This window comes from Psammomys obesus, unplaced genomic scaffold (genome assembly GCF_907164565.1).
Source record: "Psammomys obesus unplaced genomic scaffold, mPsaObe1.curated_primary_1811, whole genome shotgun sequence".
Taxonomy (NCBI): Eukaryota; Metazoa; Chordata; class Mammalia; order Rodentia; family Muridae; genus Psammomys; species Psammomys obesus.
The window spans coordinates 22070889-22090142 of record NW_026592890.1 but is presented as its reverse complement, the minus strand read 5'-3'; the positions used below and the strand labels follow the sequence as shown (position 1 = coordinate 22090142).

The following is a 19254-nucleotide window of genomic DNA, read 5'->3' as shown; positions in this document are numbered from 1 at the left end:
CCAACATTAAAAGATTTTTGGCACTGCTGAGAAAATATGAAGATGAACTGTACTTAGATTATTTGGGCGCTCATATTAGTTTTCTCAGACGTGACAATGGAACTGTGTTTAGGAAGGAGAGTCCTTGTTCTCAGATTTGTGCTAAATTACTCAGCTGTAAAATGTCAAGTCTGAATACAGAGAGGTTGGGTGGGGTTGGGGGCATGTGTAGAAAGACAGAAAGAGAAGGAAGTGGATGTAAGATTTAACAGGATGGATCAGGGTAAGGGTGTATACACAGCAGGCACACATATCCTCCACAGTGTTCTAGAAGGGGAGGGCACTGTTTTCAGGAACTGAACTGGAGACCGGGGAGTCTTTCTCAAACTTCGGAGAAAACCACATCCTCAAGGACTCTCTACCTGCCATATTTACAGGCTGTGTGAAAATGTCATCCTGGGCACTGCGCGTCCTGTTGTCTTCCTTGATGAACTCCGAGTATGGGACAGCCTCACTCAGGGTCGTGGGGGTCAGGAGGACATCCACTCCAGAGTCAAAAACGTCCATGAAATCCTTCACAATGAGACGCCTCACTTTCTGTGCTTTGACAAAATAATTCTCATAATTTCTGTGGAAAAATACAAAAATATCTTAAAAGATTTTCTCTGCTTCTGCTTTTAAGGCAAATCTCTTACATTAGGTTATTAAAGAGCCACTGAATCCACAGCTTTATGATCAGGGACCACTAAGACCATTATTGGACCATTATTGCAATTTTACCCAATAACCGCAAAAAAATGCTGTCCAGTAGGGATATCACTAAGCCAGAACATTCTTTTCCAGTGAGATACACGGTGTAAGTTGCTTTTAGGTACAGTAGTAATGGAAGTTTTGTTATGTAAATGCTTTTGCCTTAACTGTCTCTTGAGGGTGTGGCTTTTGCCAGTTGGTAATGGCCTTCCACTTGGGGCAGGGAGAGGGGCGTGGTTGAGGGCTCTGAGAGTAGAAATAAGAGAGCTGAGAAAGAGAAGGTGTGGCAGTCTGTGTTGGCGTGTGGCATGGAGCAGTTTGGAGAGCCCAGAGACCGACAGTGTGGTGGTTTGGAGTGGGCAGACAGGGAGGAAAGCTTCGGGGTGCAGCGGGGTGCAGGAGACTGCTGCTGGCCGCGTCTGCAGTTGGTGGAGATTGGTACAGAGCCCTAAAAGACCCATTGACCCTCAATAGCCAGGAGAAGTAAGAGGCCCTCTTTCCCCAATAACTTTCTCTCTCCTAAGTAGGGGTGGAAGGGAGGCTGAGGCCTAAACACCCCGGATAAAGCAGAGTGTAAAATGAACGTTACACACAGTAGATGAAAACTTGGGCCCAGGGGCTTTTGCAACTTTCTATCACCACATCTCAGGCTACAGTGTAATGATAACTGCCTCACATCAGCCGGAATCAGACAGTCGGGAGCAGTCCTGGAAGCAGCTTCCAGAAAGAGAAACAAGGAAAGGAGGCAGTGTCGCAGCTCTGTATTTTATGAGCAGTCTAGGAGGGCAGAGGGAAAGTTAAAGGAAGGGTGCTCAAACACTATTAGCAGATTAGGAGAGAGCCAGACACAGACTTAGCCACGAATCACTGATGCAGAGAGAGGGAAGAAGAAAATCCCTCAGCTTCCCCTGAAGCTGCTTTGATGCTCTAGGCTCCTCAGGTGTAAAGCTAGACATGACAACAACTCCGGTACCACTGAGAACTAACTGCAAGATAAAAATATGACTTTTCTTTCTTTTCCCCTATGGAAACATCACATGTCCTTCCTACACCATCTGGCCAACGGGCTCGACAGATGCAGATGAAGGTGTCCTCCACTACTGCTTTCTACATAGTCCTTTGTGGAGCGGTCTTTCCCTGCAAATCCCAGTGATCCTCCTGTCTCCACCCCCGTCATATCTGGGGTTTACACATGCACAGGATGCCCAGTTTGTAAGTAGGAGCTGGGCTCTGAACTCTGCTCTTCATTATTATGGAGCAAGAACTCCTTACCACTAAACTATCTTTCCAGCTCCTTATCCTTTATTGTTGTTACTGTTCTTTATTCATTTGCTTGTTAATAGGATCTCATGGCCAAGGCTACCTTTGAAGTCACTATGCAACCAACGATGAACTTGAACTTCTACTCTTCCTGCCTCTACTTCCCCAGTAATGGGATTACAAGGATGCACTACCACAATATCGATGTTGGGCATCAAACCTGCTGCCTCAGACATCTAGGCAAGTACTCTACTATCTGAGCCAGTAAGTACTGAGATAAAGATTTTAAGGTTTCACTGTGAGCCTCAGCATCTCTTTTGAGGTGCTGCTGGGTAGAGCCTCTCAGACGACAACTCTGTCAGAAAAGAGAAAAGGACCTGGTGGTGACAGGAGCTCTACAAAAAGACCAACAGAGCCAACTAACCAGGGCCCAGAGGGGCTTGCTGAGATTGAAGCATCAACCAAGGACCATACAGGAACTGGACCTAGGCCCTTACAAAGATGTAGCAGTTAGACACCTTAGAATTCATGTGGGTTCCCTACCAAGGGAACTGGGGACTGCATCAGACATGGACTCACTTGCCAGCTTTTTAATTACTTCACCACTTGATGACCTAGAGTGGACAGGAAAGGAAGCTCTCCTTTTCTGAGGAAAAGGGAATAGGGGAGGGGGAGAAGGGGAAGAGAAATGGGGCTACCATAAGGATATAAAGTGAATTTAAAAAAAGAAAAGAAAAGAAAAAAGAAAAATAAGCTTGAGGAGAAAAGTATTGTTTTCCTTTGAGACCAAGAATTTTGACAAACGTAATGTTTTGGCTATTGCTATGACATGATGAAGGGGATATTTTGTAAAATGATAAAGCTATAGTGGCAATGGTTTATTTTCGTTGAGTATAAACTAGAAGCAAAGATATTGATAATGAGATTATTGCCTTTGCCTTTCTGCTGCTAATATGAAATATTCTTGCTTAGTGTCTGCTTAATATCAGTTTCAAAATTGGAATTTACTTGTCATAGCATGCTCTAGGAGAGTACTAAATAAAGGCAAATGTCTATTTAAAAAATTTTAAGGTTCAAGAACAGCAAAACTTTATAAATATAAAATTTTAAGGTTTTCAAGAATAGCAAAAATTATTAGATATAAAAATTTTAAGGTTTCAAGAAAAGCAACAATTCTTAAAGAAACTGACTTACTCTTTTAATAAGAAAAAGTTTCCTGAGAGAATTCTTCCTCTCACCACATCATTGAATCCCTCTTGTCTGGTTGCAGCATACATGGCTTCAGTGGACGCATCAATGTTTGACCTATGACCTGAGCACAGAGATAAACATTACTCAAGAAAGGATTAAAGGCTTGGCTATAAAACAGCACTGTGAACAATATGGATCTCAGAGAGCTTTCCTGTCCAAGTTCTTATTTGTTTGTGATTGACTGACCACTTAGTTATTAGGACTAACCAGAGAAAAAAGAATAACCATGAAAGAACTTGATGTCATCCATCCATTCATCTATCCGTCTACCTATCCGATGGTCGGTCTGTCTGTCTGTCTGTCCATCTGTTTGTTCATCCATGCATACTTTGACTGAGCTCTACCTTATCAGACACTACATAGGTTGGGCTGTGCACACAGACAATCCCTTCAAGATTTTTCCTTCAGTCCAAAGAACCAAACATAAAACAGAGGTATGATGACTACATAAGTTCAATATTAAAATAATAGAGGAAAAATGATTTCCTGATTTCCCGAATCATTATAATAACTATAGGTGAACCTTTCAAATGTTTGAGGTATCTTAAGCACCCCCAGAGCAGCCATCTTACCATATTGTAGCCCATCAAATCTTGCCATATTCGATGCCACTTCTGATGTGCACAACACATGGTAGCAGACAATTGAGTAGCAGGTGTGTGGCAGGGAGACTTCAATCACTTTGGCTCCCTCAGACTCAAAGAGGTCAGCAGCTTGGGACCAGAGAGACCGAACTTCACTTGACAATTCTGGTACCAGATATTCCTTAGAGAAAACAACAGACACAGAAACTGGAACGTCTAGACTGACTCGTAAACATCTGTATACTAAAATCTTTGGCAGTACACTAAAACACTGATAATACAGTTGGTAGGTGCCTAGGAAGACGGGACTGGAAGTGTTGGTGGCATGCGAGCGAGTGCAGTCCTGAGCAGCGTTAGCTGGATGTGACAGTGTAAACTTTGTGATCTGATGGGACGCAGCTGCTGTGTTCACTACGCAGCAAATGCCGGGCTGACACTTTCAGAGGGTCTCTCAGCTTTTCACAACCATTGCATGGGCAACAACATCCCTCAGTTTACAGATGAAAAGCAGGGAGAATAGGGAAGTGAAGTAGCATTCCTAATGCTGCACATCACACCAACATAGGATCTAGGACTATACTAGGTTCACTTCTAAAGCCCAGGTTTACCTTGTTCTTTAAAGAAGGCACAGAGTGTCACCTTGGCGAATGTCTTTTTAAAAGCATCAGTTCTCTATAGTGGGGGAATGTCTGTAGATGCAGTGATTGTAGGGTTGTAGAGGTAATGAGTGCCATAGCAGAGGGGTGGAGGCCAGGAATCTGGTAAACATTCTGTGATGCAAAAGATGGTTTTCCAACATAGAAAGAACCTTCTAGAATAAGATATCAATGGTGCCAAAATTAAGAAGTCTCATTATTCTGCAGGGTAACTTATTCTCTTTTAAAAATATTTCTAAAATATATTAAATATTACTATGTCGTCAGGTATATAATTGGCTAAGGCGGTACACACCTGTAATCTTAGCGATTGAGAGACAGAAGCAGGAGGGTAACTGCGTGGGAAGTCAGTCTGGGTTCGGCAGTGAGGAGCACCCATGTCACTAGAGCTTGGTTCCCGGGACCCGCATCAGGCGTCTCACCAGCACCTGTAACTCCAGCTCCAGGGCTCTGAAGTCTCTGGCTTTATGGGCACTTTTATATCCACGTGCAGACACACTCACCCACATGTGCTTTACAATAATAAAAGGGACTGGAGAGATGGCCCAGCAGTTAAGGACACTGGATGCTCCTCCAAAGGAAAGAGTTCAACTCCTAGCACCCAGGTCGGACACTCATAACCATCTATAACTTAAGCTCCAAGGGATATGACGCCCTCCTATGGCCTCCATAAGTACAACATACACACACACGGCACCAAATATGCATGGAGCAAAATATCCACTCACATACAAAGTTCTTTTTAAATTAAAATCTAAACAAAACCCCACAAAACATGCATACACAGACGCATGGGCACACACACAGGTTTGATATTTTTTTACTTTAAAGTGTCAGTAATTTATTACTTACGTGGATAGGTTATTAATTGCTATTGTAATAAGTACAGTCTAAATGCAATAATAAAAATAAATGCAATAACATATAATGGGTCCTTGCTAAAGAAGGTATGCATATGCTCTTTGCATCAGGGATCAGCAAACTGTGACCACAGGCAAGATATCATAGTTTTTCACTTTTGAAAATAAAATTTTACTGGTATACAGACATATTTCTTTATTTACATATTGCCTGTGGCTGCTTTTGCACTCTGATAGCCCAGATCTATGATCTATAAAGCCCAAAACAGTATCTCTTTCTTTCCAAGGAAAGTTTACAGACCCTTGTTTACCCTTGTTTTATAGGATAATTAAACTCAATCCTCACAGCTCTCTGGGTCTGTATCTTATCCCCTATTTCACAAATGGAGACACTGGGCTTAGGGGGGAGTAGTCATATGCTTAAGTCCACACGGCCAGTAAAAGTGGTGGACCAGAGACGCAAACCCACCAGATTACCTCCTACTTCTGTGCTCTGCATTTGACTTGCCAGATTTTCTGAGTAACGGAAGTTACCTTTGGAATTCCTACACACAGTCTGCTCACATCCATTGCGTTGGGAGTCATGAATGGCTTAACAGGGTCTTGCACTGTGGTGGAATCTTTGGGGTCATGTCCAGCCAGTACACCTGCAAGGAGAAATCCTTATGTGGGGCAGACATATTGTTTACAGTGAGACTTTCAAATAGTATGTAACCACAGAAATACCTAACACGATTGCTGCATCATCCACACATCTGGTAAATATTCCTGGCACATCCATTGAATTCACCAGGGGAATGAGGCCATGACGGGAAACTAAGCCATAACTTGGTTTGAAACCAACAATCCCACAATGGGCAGCAGGGTTTCTTGTGGATCCGCCAGTATCTGATCCTAGCGCCCTGGGATTGAAAAGAGAATTCTTTTCAGAGAAACGACATTCTTTAATTGCACTGAGAGCCTACCGTGTAAGAGTGCACTTCCCATTAATCATATAGGGTAATCTATACTCATTTCAAAGGATTGAAATGGTACAGAAAAGCACAAAGACTCAGCAAGAAACACTGTTAGCATTTTGACAGACTCAACCCTCCTTCCTGCCTCTGCCTCCTGAGTTCTGGGTTATGAGCATGTACTGTGCCTGGCCTTTCAAATGTTTGTAAAAAATGTGTTTTTCTTTTTTGGGGAGCATTTTAATCTTACGTTTCCATCCTTGTTTGCTTATAATCACCTACCAAAAAAATCACCTATATAAAAAAAATGGAGAATATACAGAAATATTTAAAATTTTAAAATTTTAAAGATTTAAAAATAAGTCACGTAAAAATAAGCAGTATGCTTTCACAAACTAAACACTGTCGGGGGCTGGAGAGTTGGCTCAGCAGTTAAGAGCACTATCTGTTCTTCTAGAGGTCCTGAGTTCAATTCCCAGCAACCACGTTGTAGCTGTACCACCTATACTGGGATCTGATGGCCTCTTCTTCATGCAGGTATACATGTAGATAGAACACTCATATACATAAAATAAATAAATAAATCTTTAAAAAAAACCACAAAAAACTAAACACTGTCCCCAGAAATCCAGACACCACCCCATTGTGCTCCTACTCGGAGTCACAGCTAGAGATGTACTATAATTTACACAGGCAGTTACACTGCTTTCATCTGGCAGGAGAACTTCTAGTGAACCTTTGTTGATAAACAGCTTCACACATAAATCTCTGCTCCTGTTTGAGTGCTTTTACATTCTGGCTTCTAAGAAACAAGGCTAATGAACAAAAAGGTCTGTTTGTTATTATAAATTCTTAACCTATATGATCAAAACTTGCTGCAGATCAGAACAACTTGTATATTTATTTATAGTGAACTGTGTTTTAATGTTTGAGCATTATCACTGAGTTTCTAAAAATTTGATTAATCTGATTTAAAAAATAGTTCTTAAATATTCACATTGAAAAACTGTTCATTACCCAACAAAGTAAATGCTCATTTCAAGCCTAGAGAATATGTGCTATTCTTATTAAAAAACAAAAAGCAACAACAAAGACTAAAATCTAGGGGAAAAGAGTAACACGAAGGACACTGTGCTAAGTAAAGCAAGCCAGTCACAAGACAGCTCATGTAGGAAGCACATGCAAAAAGTATCGACAGCAGTCAAATCCACAGACAGCAAGGAGAAGGCTGCCAGACACTGGGGGCTGCGGAGAGGCTAATAAATGCTGACCTTCAGTTTTCTGAGATGAAAAAAAAATATTCTGCAGATTAAGTGCAAGATTACATACGCATAGTTTACCACAACTGGAAGTTTAAACAATTATTTAAAAACAACGTTGTTGGATAGTACCTGCCTAATACAACGTTAAAGTATTGAACAATTATATGATAGAGAAGTAAAAATTCTCTTACTGCAGCACCCATAATAGCCCTGTTACAGACTTCCTTTTTTTTTTTTTTTTTTACTTATTATGTATACAGTGTTCTGCCTGCATGTGTGCCTGCAGGCCAGAAGGGGGCACCAGATCTCATCATGTGGTTGCTGGGAATTGAACTCAGGACCTTTGGAAGAGCAGCCGGTGTGCTTGACCTCTGAGCCATCTCTCCAGCCCCCCAGTTACACGCTTTCATCCAGACACCCTCCTATATGACTGACACCCATGTCCCAGTAATAATTGCTCAGCAGGAGCTGTATATCCTGTCCCTAACTTGTTTTCATTCAATGCACCTTGAATAACTTCCCACATCGCTCTCTAGTGCCATGTCTCATTCTTTCTATGTGGCTCAAGAACCTGCTTATGTAAAAACTATAATAAAACAAATGAAGACAGAAGCAGACTCTTTACAGTTAAGTTACAGTCAGTCTGAAGTTACCTTGGGTTGGTGCTTCTCCTGGTAAAATCTACCGATTATATTGAAAGTATTGCTTCGGACGGAGTAATGTGCCTAACAATAACATGCCTCTTGCGCTCTACAGAAAATGCAAATTGTATTTCCTTTCTCACCAAGTCCATTTAAGCTACAAAGTCAGTCTGTTGCCTTCATAATTTTAAAAAGATACTGTCTCTTATTAGCATTCACTGACGGCTGTGTAGAGGTAAAACCTACATTTCCATAGGAATTATGTGTCAAAATGCCATCTTCTCAAAGTAGATTCAGAAAGATGAACAGTAAGTGGGATGATGAGGGTAGAAAAAAACGCACCTGATCCTGCACTTCTAACCTGTCAGAACGCTCATTAATATTAATGCAATGCTGTAACGCTCGGAGATAAAGGAAATGCCGTTTCTTCTTAACAAGATTTCAGGAATATGAAAATGAAAAGTCTGAGGAAACTACAGCTCCGTTGTTCTGAAATATGTAAATAAATTACTGGTTGCAATGCCTTGAGAGAGTGTAGTCTCAGTGGATAATTAGAGAGAAAATATATACATACTATATTACTGAGAAAAAACATTCAACTTACTTAAATTGAGAACGATAAATATTTATTCACTATTCTTTAGGTGGTTAAGAATGTTTGACAGGTCAGACACATGCCGGTGGGCTCAGCACTCAGGAGCTGTAACAAGAGGATCGGAGGTTCGAGGCCACTGCTGGCCACACAGTGGGAGTGATGCCAACCTGGGCTGTAAATGAGACCTCACTTCAGACACCAGTTCTCTCTAGAAAAAGGAGATGCTCTTAAAAGCGGGACTTAAAACATGGCTGGAGGGCTCTTATCAGCGCATGACAGATAATCAGCCCCTAAGACGGCTGAAAAGCTCTGCTTAGGGAGACACTTCCAGTTGCTGATTTATGGAAACACTGTTTTAAATATCTCGTTGGTACACTACGGGATTTTTTTTTTTTCTTTTTAGAGATTTTCTGAAGGCTGAATCACCATGACCAGCTCATCAGCAATGAACTGAAGCACTCTGTCATTTACATACTGAACAGATGCCAGAATAAATTATTAAAAAATAAGATGCATGCAGTCTATTCATGTTCAATGTTTTATTTGGCGAGATCCACAAAGCCATGTTTTAAAAGAGTCGGAGACTACAGAAGAAAAGTTGAAATGTTATTTTAAATTAACTTTAACGTACAAAGTTCCCATGGTAGGCCGCAGTTGAGTACACACGGACATCATTTCAATACACCCTTAAGCATAAACAGCTCACCAAAAGGAAAAGGAGATGGCAGGGTCTGACTCCCTGAGCTGCGGGGCTCTGCGTGTGGCGTGGCATATGTGCTGGGTGGGGTTTAGAGCCGACAGAAAGCGTCTTACGCAAAGCAGGTGAACGCCGCCACGGCGGCCGCGCTGCCGCCCGAGCTCCCTCCAGCTATCAGCCAGCCCGAGTCTGGCCGCTCACCGCGCTGCCTCCTTTCTCTGTGTTGCTTTGAGTAACTCCAGGGGTTCTTGACTGGTCCAAACACACCGTCTGTGCTTCCGGATCTGAGATGGAGAAGCAGAGCACTACCTTAGAAAAACGTCCTCTCGTGTCGCCAGGGACACTCACGGGACTTTTCTTAGGCGACTGTAGCTTGAGATGGAAAGGGCTGAGACTATCACGTGCAGCTCTTAATCAGGCAGCCAAGGAGTGGGCTATGGACGTAAGTTTGTGGTGGAAGTGAAGAAAATTACTAAGGGAAGAAGATTTCTCCCAGTTGATTATCCAAATCAGTTAGATGATTTCCCTTGTAAGCTGAGATCTTTCAGTTGAAAAGACAAACATTCAGACAATTAGGAAATCTTTTAAAGGAATTGCCCCCTTAATCAGAAGTCTCAAGAAAAGCACCCGTGTGGTAGCTCACACCTGTAATCTTGGCACTTAGCTGGCTGAGGCAGGAAGGAACTCCAGGCAAGCCTGGGCTACAGTGAAACCTGTCTTAAACCCCAAAACTCAAAGCAAAACAAAACAAAACAAAAAAAAACCCAACAACATCCAAACCAAAAACAAACAACAAACAAACAAAACAAAACAAAACAAAAAAGAGAGAAAAAGGGATGAGGAGACAGTCAGTGTGTAAGGGCACTGCTGTGCAACCATGAGGGCCTTCATTTGAATTCTTAACACCCCATAAGAAAGCCAGCCTTGGTCACACGCCTGTCATCTCAGCATTTTGGGTTGAGCAGGCATAGACAGGCGGACCCCAGGACCTTGCTGGCCAGCCAGCCCAGCCTAAAGGATAAACTTGAGGTTCACTAAAGGATTTTCTATAGGGAGTAAGATGGAGTATGGTAGAGAAAGACGTCTAATACCTCTACATGTGCTGCAAGGGTACATGTACCGCATTTCCATGCATACATGTTACACACACACACACGTACACACACAAACACACACACAGAAAGAAAGAGCTTGAGACTGAAGACAACTACCATGTGGAATGTTATTAATTTATTTTCTAAATATGTGAAGTTTTATTCTCAAGGCGAACTGAAAATCTAAGTAAGCCCTTTACTTAGCTGTATCTCTTGGTGACATTTGCCTCACTGTTTGCACACTGTGTTATGTACGTGACCACACACATTTTTTCCTGAACCAGTTAAAGTAAGTTATGCATATTGTGGTCCTTTTCTCTAAATAGTTCAGGATGCACTCAGTATTCAATTCCTAAGAATAAGGGCATTCGGTTATATGGTCAGAGTATATTTATCAATCATTACAAAATTAATGCCAACATTTTATATAATTCAATCTTGTCAGCTGGTTTAATATGCACTTTACAGTAGCATATGTGCTTTCAGGATAAAGTACAGAATCAGGTCTTGTATTTAGTTACCATTCTTTCTCACTTTTCAATAGCAGTATTATCTCTAATTAGCATATACTAATTACACATAATATTGAGTTTCATTGTGATACCCCTGTTCATATATGTACACAACATATTTAGATCAGATTCACCCTGCTATCCTTTCTCTTTTATTAATTTATATTTAAATCAGGTCTTCTGTGTAGTCCAGCCTGACCTCTCATCCTTAAGCAGCTAAAGACAGTGGGTTATTTCCAGTTTGGGGCAATTTCGGACAAAGCCGGCACAAATTGTTCTGAAAGGCCCTATCCAGCACCGTGTACAAATCAAAGTCCCATCTCATGGATAAAGGACTGAAAGTACTAGGTCCCAAGACGAGCCTAGGTCTAACTATAAGAAACTAGCAGCCAGGTCCAGTGGTGCGCACCTGCGGTCCCTACACTGGGAGGATGAGGCAGGACAGTGAGTCTGAGGCCAGCTTGGGCAACAGAGACCCTCTCTGCTGGAGATACAGAGAATGTTTCTGAAAGAGCTGTACAGTTTGCATCCCCAACCTGCGACAAGTGAGAAATACAGTTTCTCTCCACCCTTGTCAGTATTCGATAGTATCTATCATTTTTGTTAAGTCATTCTGATAAATGTATGCATCTTACTGTGGTTGTAATTTTCATTTCCCTGATAATGATATTAAGTGCTTTTCATACATTTATTTGTTAATCGTACATCATCTTTGGTGAAATGCCTGCTTTAATATTTGCCCATTAAAAAGAAAATCATGTAATTGGAAAATGGCTCAGTGGTTCAGAATGCTTCCTGTTCCTCCAGGGGGCAAGCGGCCAGTTCCCAGCACCCACACCAGGGGCTCACAACCACCCACAACTCCAGCTCCAGGGGACCTGACCTCCTCTTCTGGGCTCCATGGGTAACCATACATATGGCACATACACAAATAATAATAAATCTTGAGTTTGGTTCCTGGTATGTCCACTCTGCTCCAATGGATGGCCCCACTCCCAGATGTATACAGGAAGTTCAAATTGGACTCAACAGCTAATTAGAGAGAGAGAAGAAAGGAAGTTGTGGAGGTAGGAAAGGGGATGGCTCTTGATCTGAGAGGATTTAGGGGGGAACGAGACATAAATAGGATCAAAATTCACAGTAAAAAACTCTCAAGGATAAGAAAATATTAGAAATTATAACTCTAAAATTAAAACATTAAAGAGTATATAAAAAGCAGCATGCTAGGAATGAGAATGCACAGTTGGAATGCCACAGGGCACTGCTTCAAGAGACTGAGAACTAACTTGGGCTTCAAAGCATGACACACAGAGTTGGGCATTAGCACGTCATTTTGATGTTCCCCTCTCTGTCAGATAGCAAGGCATTCGCCGAGTGAAAGTGTGTCAAATAGGAACTGGAGAGCACTGACTTACAGTTGTCAAAACTGCATCTGGCCAGGGGTGGGGGCTGGGTATGGACTGGATATTCATGACCCAAGGATCTGGCTTGATTCTTGGAAGAGGCTGTGTGCTCAAGAATTTGGGACCAAGGAGTGTGGCCATTCAGTTGGACCACAGGAAAATAGTGTGGGGAAATCACCGTTCATTTCAGGAATGTCTGTACCACTTATATCCCAAATATGTAATCTCTGGCAAAGCTATGTACTGTACCTTTTGAAAAAGATATTTATGAATGAAAAGAAAGTGCGGTGCCCTTATTTCAGGAGTTTTTGTTATCTGTTTTTCAATAAATATTTAAAGTTAAAAACCAATCAAGGTGGCGATGGCTCCTTGAGTAACAGTATACACACACACACATTTTTAAGCTGAGCTGTTTACCTTTACACTGAGTTATATATGTATATATCTGGTTTTCTGAGACAAGCTTTCTCTGTGTAGTCCTGGTTGCCCTAGAACTCACTCTGTAGATCGAGCTGGCTCTGAACTCACAGAGATCTGCCTGCCTGGGCACCAGGAGTGCTGGGATCAAAGGCGTGGGCCAACGAACCAACCAAAGCTCTCTATATTTTACATACAGTTCTTTCTCGGATTTATGTTTTGGACGTTTCTTTTTCATTTTGAGGAAGCACATTTCAAAAGTTCTTAGCTTTATTCAAGACCAACCTACCAGTTTAAAAAATAGATTTGTATTATTTTGTATTCTAGCAGGAAAATCCTTGCCTCAATCAAGGTCACAAAAATTTTTTTTTTACAGGTTTTTCTAAATTCTATCATTTTATAGTCTTTACATCCTTTGACCTTTTACTGCGGAACATTTTCATAGCATCTTTTTGTTTTTATGAAAACAATTTCAATAGAATACTTCTTGATTTTGACTTACTATCCATTTCCTTGTTATTAGATGTAGGTTCTGATTTTTCAGCTGTTAGAGGTAATGGCGAGCCCTCAAAGAACCACACTGTAGCAATACTAAGGCTACTTTCACCCCTTCAGCCATGTTAATTTTGATCAGCTGAGAAAAGAAAAATATCCTAAAAGTCCATGTTCAAGTTTACTCCTATGCTCATTAAACATGTACTCAGAGAGGCCACGGTCAACATGACAGTCAAAGGGCTGTCTCTAGAAAACATGAATGCTGATTAACAAATATATAGGTGTGAAAAGAATCATAAAGAGGAGAAAATCTAAAGTACTTTTGGTGAGTGACTATTTTCCTCCCCCGACAGCAGGGAAAAGGCAAGCTATCCATTTTACACCTGTCTCCTCTTGCATGTTTAATTACTAACATATGCACATGACTGCAGATGACCACAGAGGCCTTCTAGAAGTGGGTGTTGCGTCACCTGAAGCTGAAGATCGTTGGTGTGGTTACTGAGAACTGAGCTCAGGCCCTCTACAAGAACAGGAAGCCATGTTAACTGCTGAGCCATCTCTCTACATCTCTATTCTACTTCTTCAACACTGTATTAACAATCTTAACTGGTTCAATAAGGCAGAATGTAGATAAAAAATAAGAAATAAAGCCAGATGCAGTCATGCATGTCTATAATCTCAGAAACTGGAGAGGCAGAGGCAGGGAGATCTCTGAGTTTGAGGCCAGCCTGGTCTACAAAGAGAGTCTAGGACAGCCAAGGCTACACAGAGAAAACCTGTCTCAAAAAGAAAAAACAAACAAACAAAACAAATAAACAACAAAAAAGAAATAAGGAATAAATATGTCTGTGTTATCTACTCAAAATATTTCAAAGGATCTATAAAGATCAATTAGAACTAACAAATGAAGTTTAACAAGGTGATGGGACAGGAAGGCAATATAGAAAAATCAGTTATACTTTTATGCATTTGCTATAAATAATTAGAAACTGATAAACTATAGCACAAAATAAGCTATGGACTGGACTGTGGCTTGCGGGCTAAGTCTCAATCCAATCCCCAGTTACCCACATGGTAGAAGGAAAGAAGACTCCCCAAGTTGTCCTTTGAACTCTACCTGTACATTTCCAACCTCGCAAAATAGATTAATTCTTGTAATTAAAAAACATAAATCACATAAGCTCTATAGAAAGTTTACATCAAAAAAATCTTAAAACTATTGCTGAGAAAAGATAAAAAATCTCAGCACACACTCATGGTATTTGTGAATTAGAAGACACAGACAGATGCCAGTTCAAAAGCAGCTGCTCCTAAAACACACACGGAGAATGGGGCTGCAGTGTGTTCACTCAGAGGACTGTCACTACCAGTGTCAGGTCCTCGCACAAGTTTACTTGTGTTTTCAGAGAACAAGGACAAGCCTGTCTTGTCTAAATGGCGCTGGAACAAAAATGTCCACATGTAACCCAAACTTTATGCACACCATATACAAAAACCTTAAACAGTATGGGTGGCATAGCTAAGTGTAAGCGCTAAGTCTATAAAACTGGGAGAAAACCCCGTCATTTTGGTCTGGATAAGGATTACTGGAAGTATTAATAGATCAACATGAAGCACGAATCATGAAGAAAAAATGATGAGCTGGACTTCATTGACATAAAAATTTCAACTCTTTAAAAGGCAGTCAGTGTGGTAGGTAGTGCGATAGGCCTGACTATCAGGGATCTAGAACCACTGAGGAAACAGGCCTCTGAGGGTTTCTGGACTGGGTAACAAGCTGGAAGACAAAATGCTAAGTGCGGGCGTACTCACTTACACCACTTCAGGGGCCGGGGCTCCTAACCAAGTCAAGAAAGAGCTTGCTGAGCAGCGGCATGCATTGCTCTCTGCCTCCTGACTGCATGGGCCAAGCGACCTAAGCCTCAGGCTCCCGCGACCATGTATCCCCAAACTGTAGGCTAAAATTAGCCCTTCTTTCCTTGCGGCGATTTGTCAGTTATCTGCTCACAGCAAAGAGAATGAAAAGATAAGCCAACAACTTTGAGAACAGATTTGCAAGCCACCTATCTGACACCAGACTTAGATGAAGAATATATGAAAGAACTCTTATAACTCAAGAAACGAATTTACAAAGGATTTGGACAGACAGTTCACTGAAGATTCACCAATGGCAACATGAGCACATGAAAAAGTACTTAAGATCATTACTCAACAGGGAACGATGTTCTAAAACCCAAAAAGTGTATCGACAGACCCGTTAGGCAGCTGATTGCAACCTCACACTGGGATGAAGACCCTGACGTCAGAAACCTCAAGAAGCAGCTGCAGCAGCGGTTTAGCAGCTCAGAGCACGTGCTCGGCACCCACAGTGCACAGCGCTCAACTGCCTGCAACCCCAGCTCCAAGGGACCCGGGGACCTGACCTCCACTGTCACTTGCACGTGTATCATTCACTGTCACAGACACACACATACAAAAAAAAATAATACAAGTAAATATCCCTAAAACGAATCCTCAGGGAGTAACCGTGCTACCTTTTGCTATCTCCATGCAATGGAATTAAAGGCACAGATGTTAAATCAAGAGTGAGTTACGGTTCATTTTACTTACCCCATAGCAAACTCATCTAAGTTTGTTTTCCCCATGAGTAGAGCTCCCTGATCCAACAACTTCTGAACGACTGTAGCGTTGTAAGGTGGTATATAACCTGAAGAACAGGATTTTTATTATGTGAGAGAAAACCAAGACTAGGAAGCATGATTTTAAGTTTAGCCAAGTAATTGCATACGGAGTATAAATTATTCTTAATTTAAATAGCAGGTTGTACTTTCTTCTGAGAGTTAATTTTTTCCTGCCAACTGTCTACTTTTGCAGACACTTATTACATCATTCACTGTTTTTACAATCTGAAAACACTGACCAAGAGTACTATAAAATGTTGGATGGTAAGATAGACCTAATTCATTTGACATTACCTCCATATCCTTACGCTCTAAAGTTTTTTTCTTCCTCTTTGATAATGTTTTATCATATAGGAATTTTTATGGATTTTTTGGTTAGATCCATAAAAATTTAATGGAGGTAGAGGCGAGGGGATCTTTGTGATTTTGAGTCCAGTGTAGATGACACAGGAAATTCAGGCCAGTCAGGGCTCCCTGGTGAGACGCTGTCCTCCACCAACAACAACCCACATACAGATTGAAAAAAAAAAACAAAAAAACCCTCTAGCTTGTCTTTCAAAACACTCCAGCCCACCTAATGAAAGGAATCATAGACTGCCACTTGCAGTGTGCAGCACCTTTTCTTTTTCCACCTCTTCTTCCTATCAGGGTCCAAGTATTTGGATAAACATTCTTGTTTTCAGCCTGAGAGGTTAGAGAAGAACACTGAGGACTATTTCCTACACAGCTCTAAGAGATGGTGAGTAGATGCTGTTGGATTCTCAGCGTCCACAGGAGGGGTGATGCCAGCCAGTGCTGAGTAATCCTGAAAAGGTTCCTAACCTTTGCAAGCAGCGCTCATTCCTGGGGCCGGCCAGTGCTGTAGCAATGAGCAAGCAGTGAAGGGCAATGGTCTAGCCTAAGTATGTCTAGGATACATAACTATCTCAGGTTATCTTGAAGTGTCAGTATTTTGTCTTTAACATGAAAAACACTTTTTTTTTTTTTTGGACAGGGTTTTCCTGTGTAGCCTTGGCTGTCCTAGACTCACTTTGTAGACCAGGTTGGCTTTGAACTCACAGAGATTGGCCTACCTCTGACTCCCAAATGATAAAATTAAAAGCGTGTGCTACCATCTACAGGCCCAAACCACCCACTTTTATGAAAGTATTAAAGCTGTAATCAGTTAGACTTTACCTTTTAGCATATTTGATGCACATGTTGTCTTAATGCCAGCTGTGCTGAAGTTGTCTTTTACAGCAACAGGAATTCCATCTAACTCTCCAAGAGGCTGACCTGCATTTAATAGACACAGGTAGGGAGGCGGTGGAAAGACGGCTCAGCAGTAAGAGTGCTAGCACTACATGCCCCGAGTCCGGATCCCAGCACGGCCACAGGACACATGCCTGCCTGTAACCCCAGTGCTGCGAGAGGTGAGGACAGGATGGTCATTCTGGCTTGCTGGCCTCCACCCTAGCTCCAGGTTCAGAGATTCAAGAGACCAAACACACACACACACACACACACACACCACACAGAAACAGACATACCCATATGCAGAGAGAGCTCCAAACTTCCGAAATCAAGTTCACACTGGAAATTATCACAGATAGGCATTATATAGTATTTATACTAAATACCTCAGGACACATTCTTTAAACACGGGCTTGCTTTAAGATTAAAGCTTTACTTAATGAAAAAACTGGGACACCCAATTAAGCTGTTCCTCTAGAGACAGAACAATGAAACACAAGGGCACACAGGTTACATTTACCTTGCTTGTATCTTCTCTCAGATTCTTCAGCTTGCTTTAGGGCCGCCTCTTCTGATACAGTAATGTAAGCGTTTAGACACTTCGTTTTCTTGATGAGGGAGAGACATTTCTTGCAGAGCTCTGTTGGTGTAACCTGGCCCTGTTTCAGTGCTGTGGAAACCTACAACACAGACAATTCAAAACCCTTTTACAGATTCTGTATAAGTCCAAATCTTGTATTGAGGGAGCTGCAAGGAACAGAGTATGGGAACCAAATATAGAGGTGAGGCTTAGAGTCACAATCCAGAGCACTCCCCACACCCTACGCTTGGATAGGGCAGTAAGCAAAGGCCAGTACTGACCAGCTAGAGGATGGGCATGGTGGGGACCAATCTCCTGCTTACTTGACTAACTTTATTTCTAATCCGGCTTGGGCAAGCAACAACAACAGTTTAGGTGAGCCCATCCAGGCCTGAAGCAGCTGAGCCTGGTACAGGACGGGTAGAAAGAGCAGGTTCAGGAAGTAGCTACTGTAACCCAAGGGGTACACAGTGAAAAAAGAGTAGCACTTTATGGCACTGAAAAAGATCTTTATATCTACTGGGGCTTTCAGATGAGATACACAAGGTGCTCAGAAAAGTGCACATACATGTGATACATATACACACATATGTATCTTATATAAACTCAGACTTTCTGCCTTTTTGTGTGGTAAGAAGGCTGTTGGACAAAGGGTTAAAATGCATGTGCAGTGGGGGTACAGCGATGGCTCAGCATTAAGGGCTTGTACTGCTCTGGCAGAACACTCGAGTTTGGTTCCCAGTACCCATATCAGGTAGGCCACAACTGCCTCTAACTCCAAGTCTGGGGAAGCCAGTGTCTCTGTTCTTCCAAACACCTGTTTTTGTTCCTACCTATCCTGTACTAGAGTCCGTGGGGAAGGACAGGTAGGCACGTGTCCTCTTGGTCCTCTGTGTCTCTTTCCCCTTCTCTCAAAAGTCCCAGGTCATCTGAAGCATGTCTTCTCAGAGATGACACACTTCCTTTTTGTCCTCCAGTGTGAGTGCATAGTCTGTCTGGAATCATCTTTCATTCCTGGTAGTTTTGGCACCTAGTTCACTGTCCTCTTTGTTACTCCTGCTGCTGTTGTCATCTGGTTTACTTCCAACTTGAAGTTCATAGCTGGGTTTGATGGTTCACGGCTGTAATCCTAGCATGTGGGAGGCTGAAGCAGGAGGATTGGGAATTTAAGGACAGCCTCAACTAGACAGTAAGTATGGAATCAGCCTTGGCTACAGGAGACCATGTCTCAAAAGCAAAGCAAACAAAGCCAACCAAAAACTCCCCTTTAAGTTCATGTAGAATGCTCGCCGGCTCTCTACAGCCCGACCTTACTTCACACAAACACTTCCTTCACGTCACTCTAGTTACC

The 19254-nt window shown here is 41.9% G+C and overlaps 1 protein-coding gene across 2 annotated transcripts in view; it reads right to left on the bottom strand.

The window, feature by feature from the left end:
• Qrsl1 (glutaminyl-tRNA amidotransferase subunit QRSL1) overlaps window positions 1-19254 on the bottom strand; it is a 29720-nt gene that overhangs the window by 3694 nt on the left and 6772 nt on the right. Inside the window, exons 2-10 of one of the 2 annotated variants that reach the window (XM_055616006.1) lie at window positions 17844-18003; window positions 17267-17365; window positions 16020-16116; window positions 9605-9772; window positions 6067-6242; window positions 5875-5987; window positions 3813-4005; window positions 3184-3301; window positions 406-607 (exon numbers count right to left, since the gene is read on the bottom strand). In XM_055616006.1, the coding sequence (XP_055471981.1) occupies window positions 406-607; window positions 3184-3301; window positions 3813-4005; window positions 5875-5987; window positions 6067-6242; window positions 9605-9772; window positions 16020-16116; window positions 17267-17365; window positions 17844-18003 (1326 nt within the window). Of the gene's footprint in view, window positions 1-401; window positions 608-3183; window positions 3302-3812; window positions 4006-5874; window positions 5988-6066; window positions 6243-9604; window positions 9773-16019; window positions 16117-17266; window positions 17366-17843; window positions 18004-19254 lie in introns of both variants that reach the window. The other variant, XM_055616005.1, reaches the window with a different exon arrangement.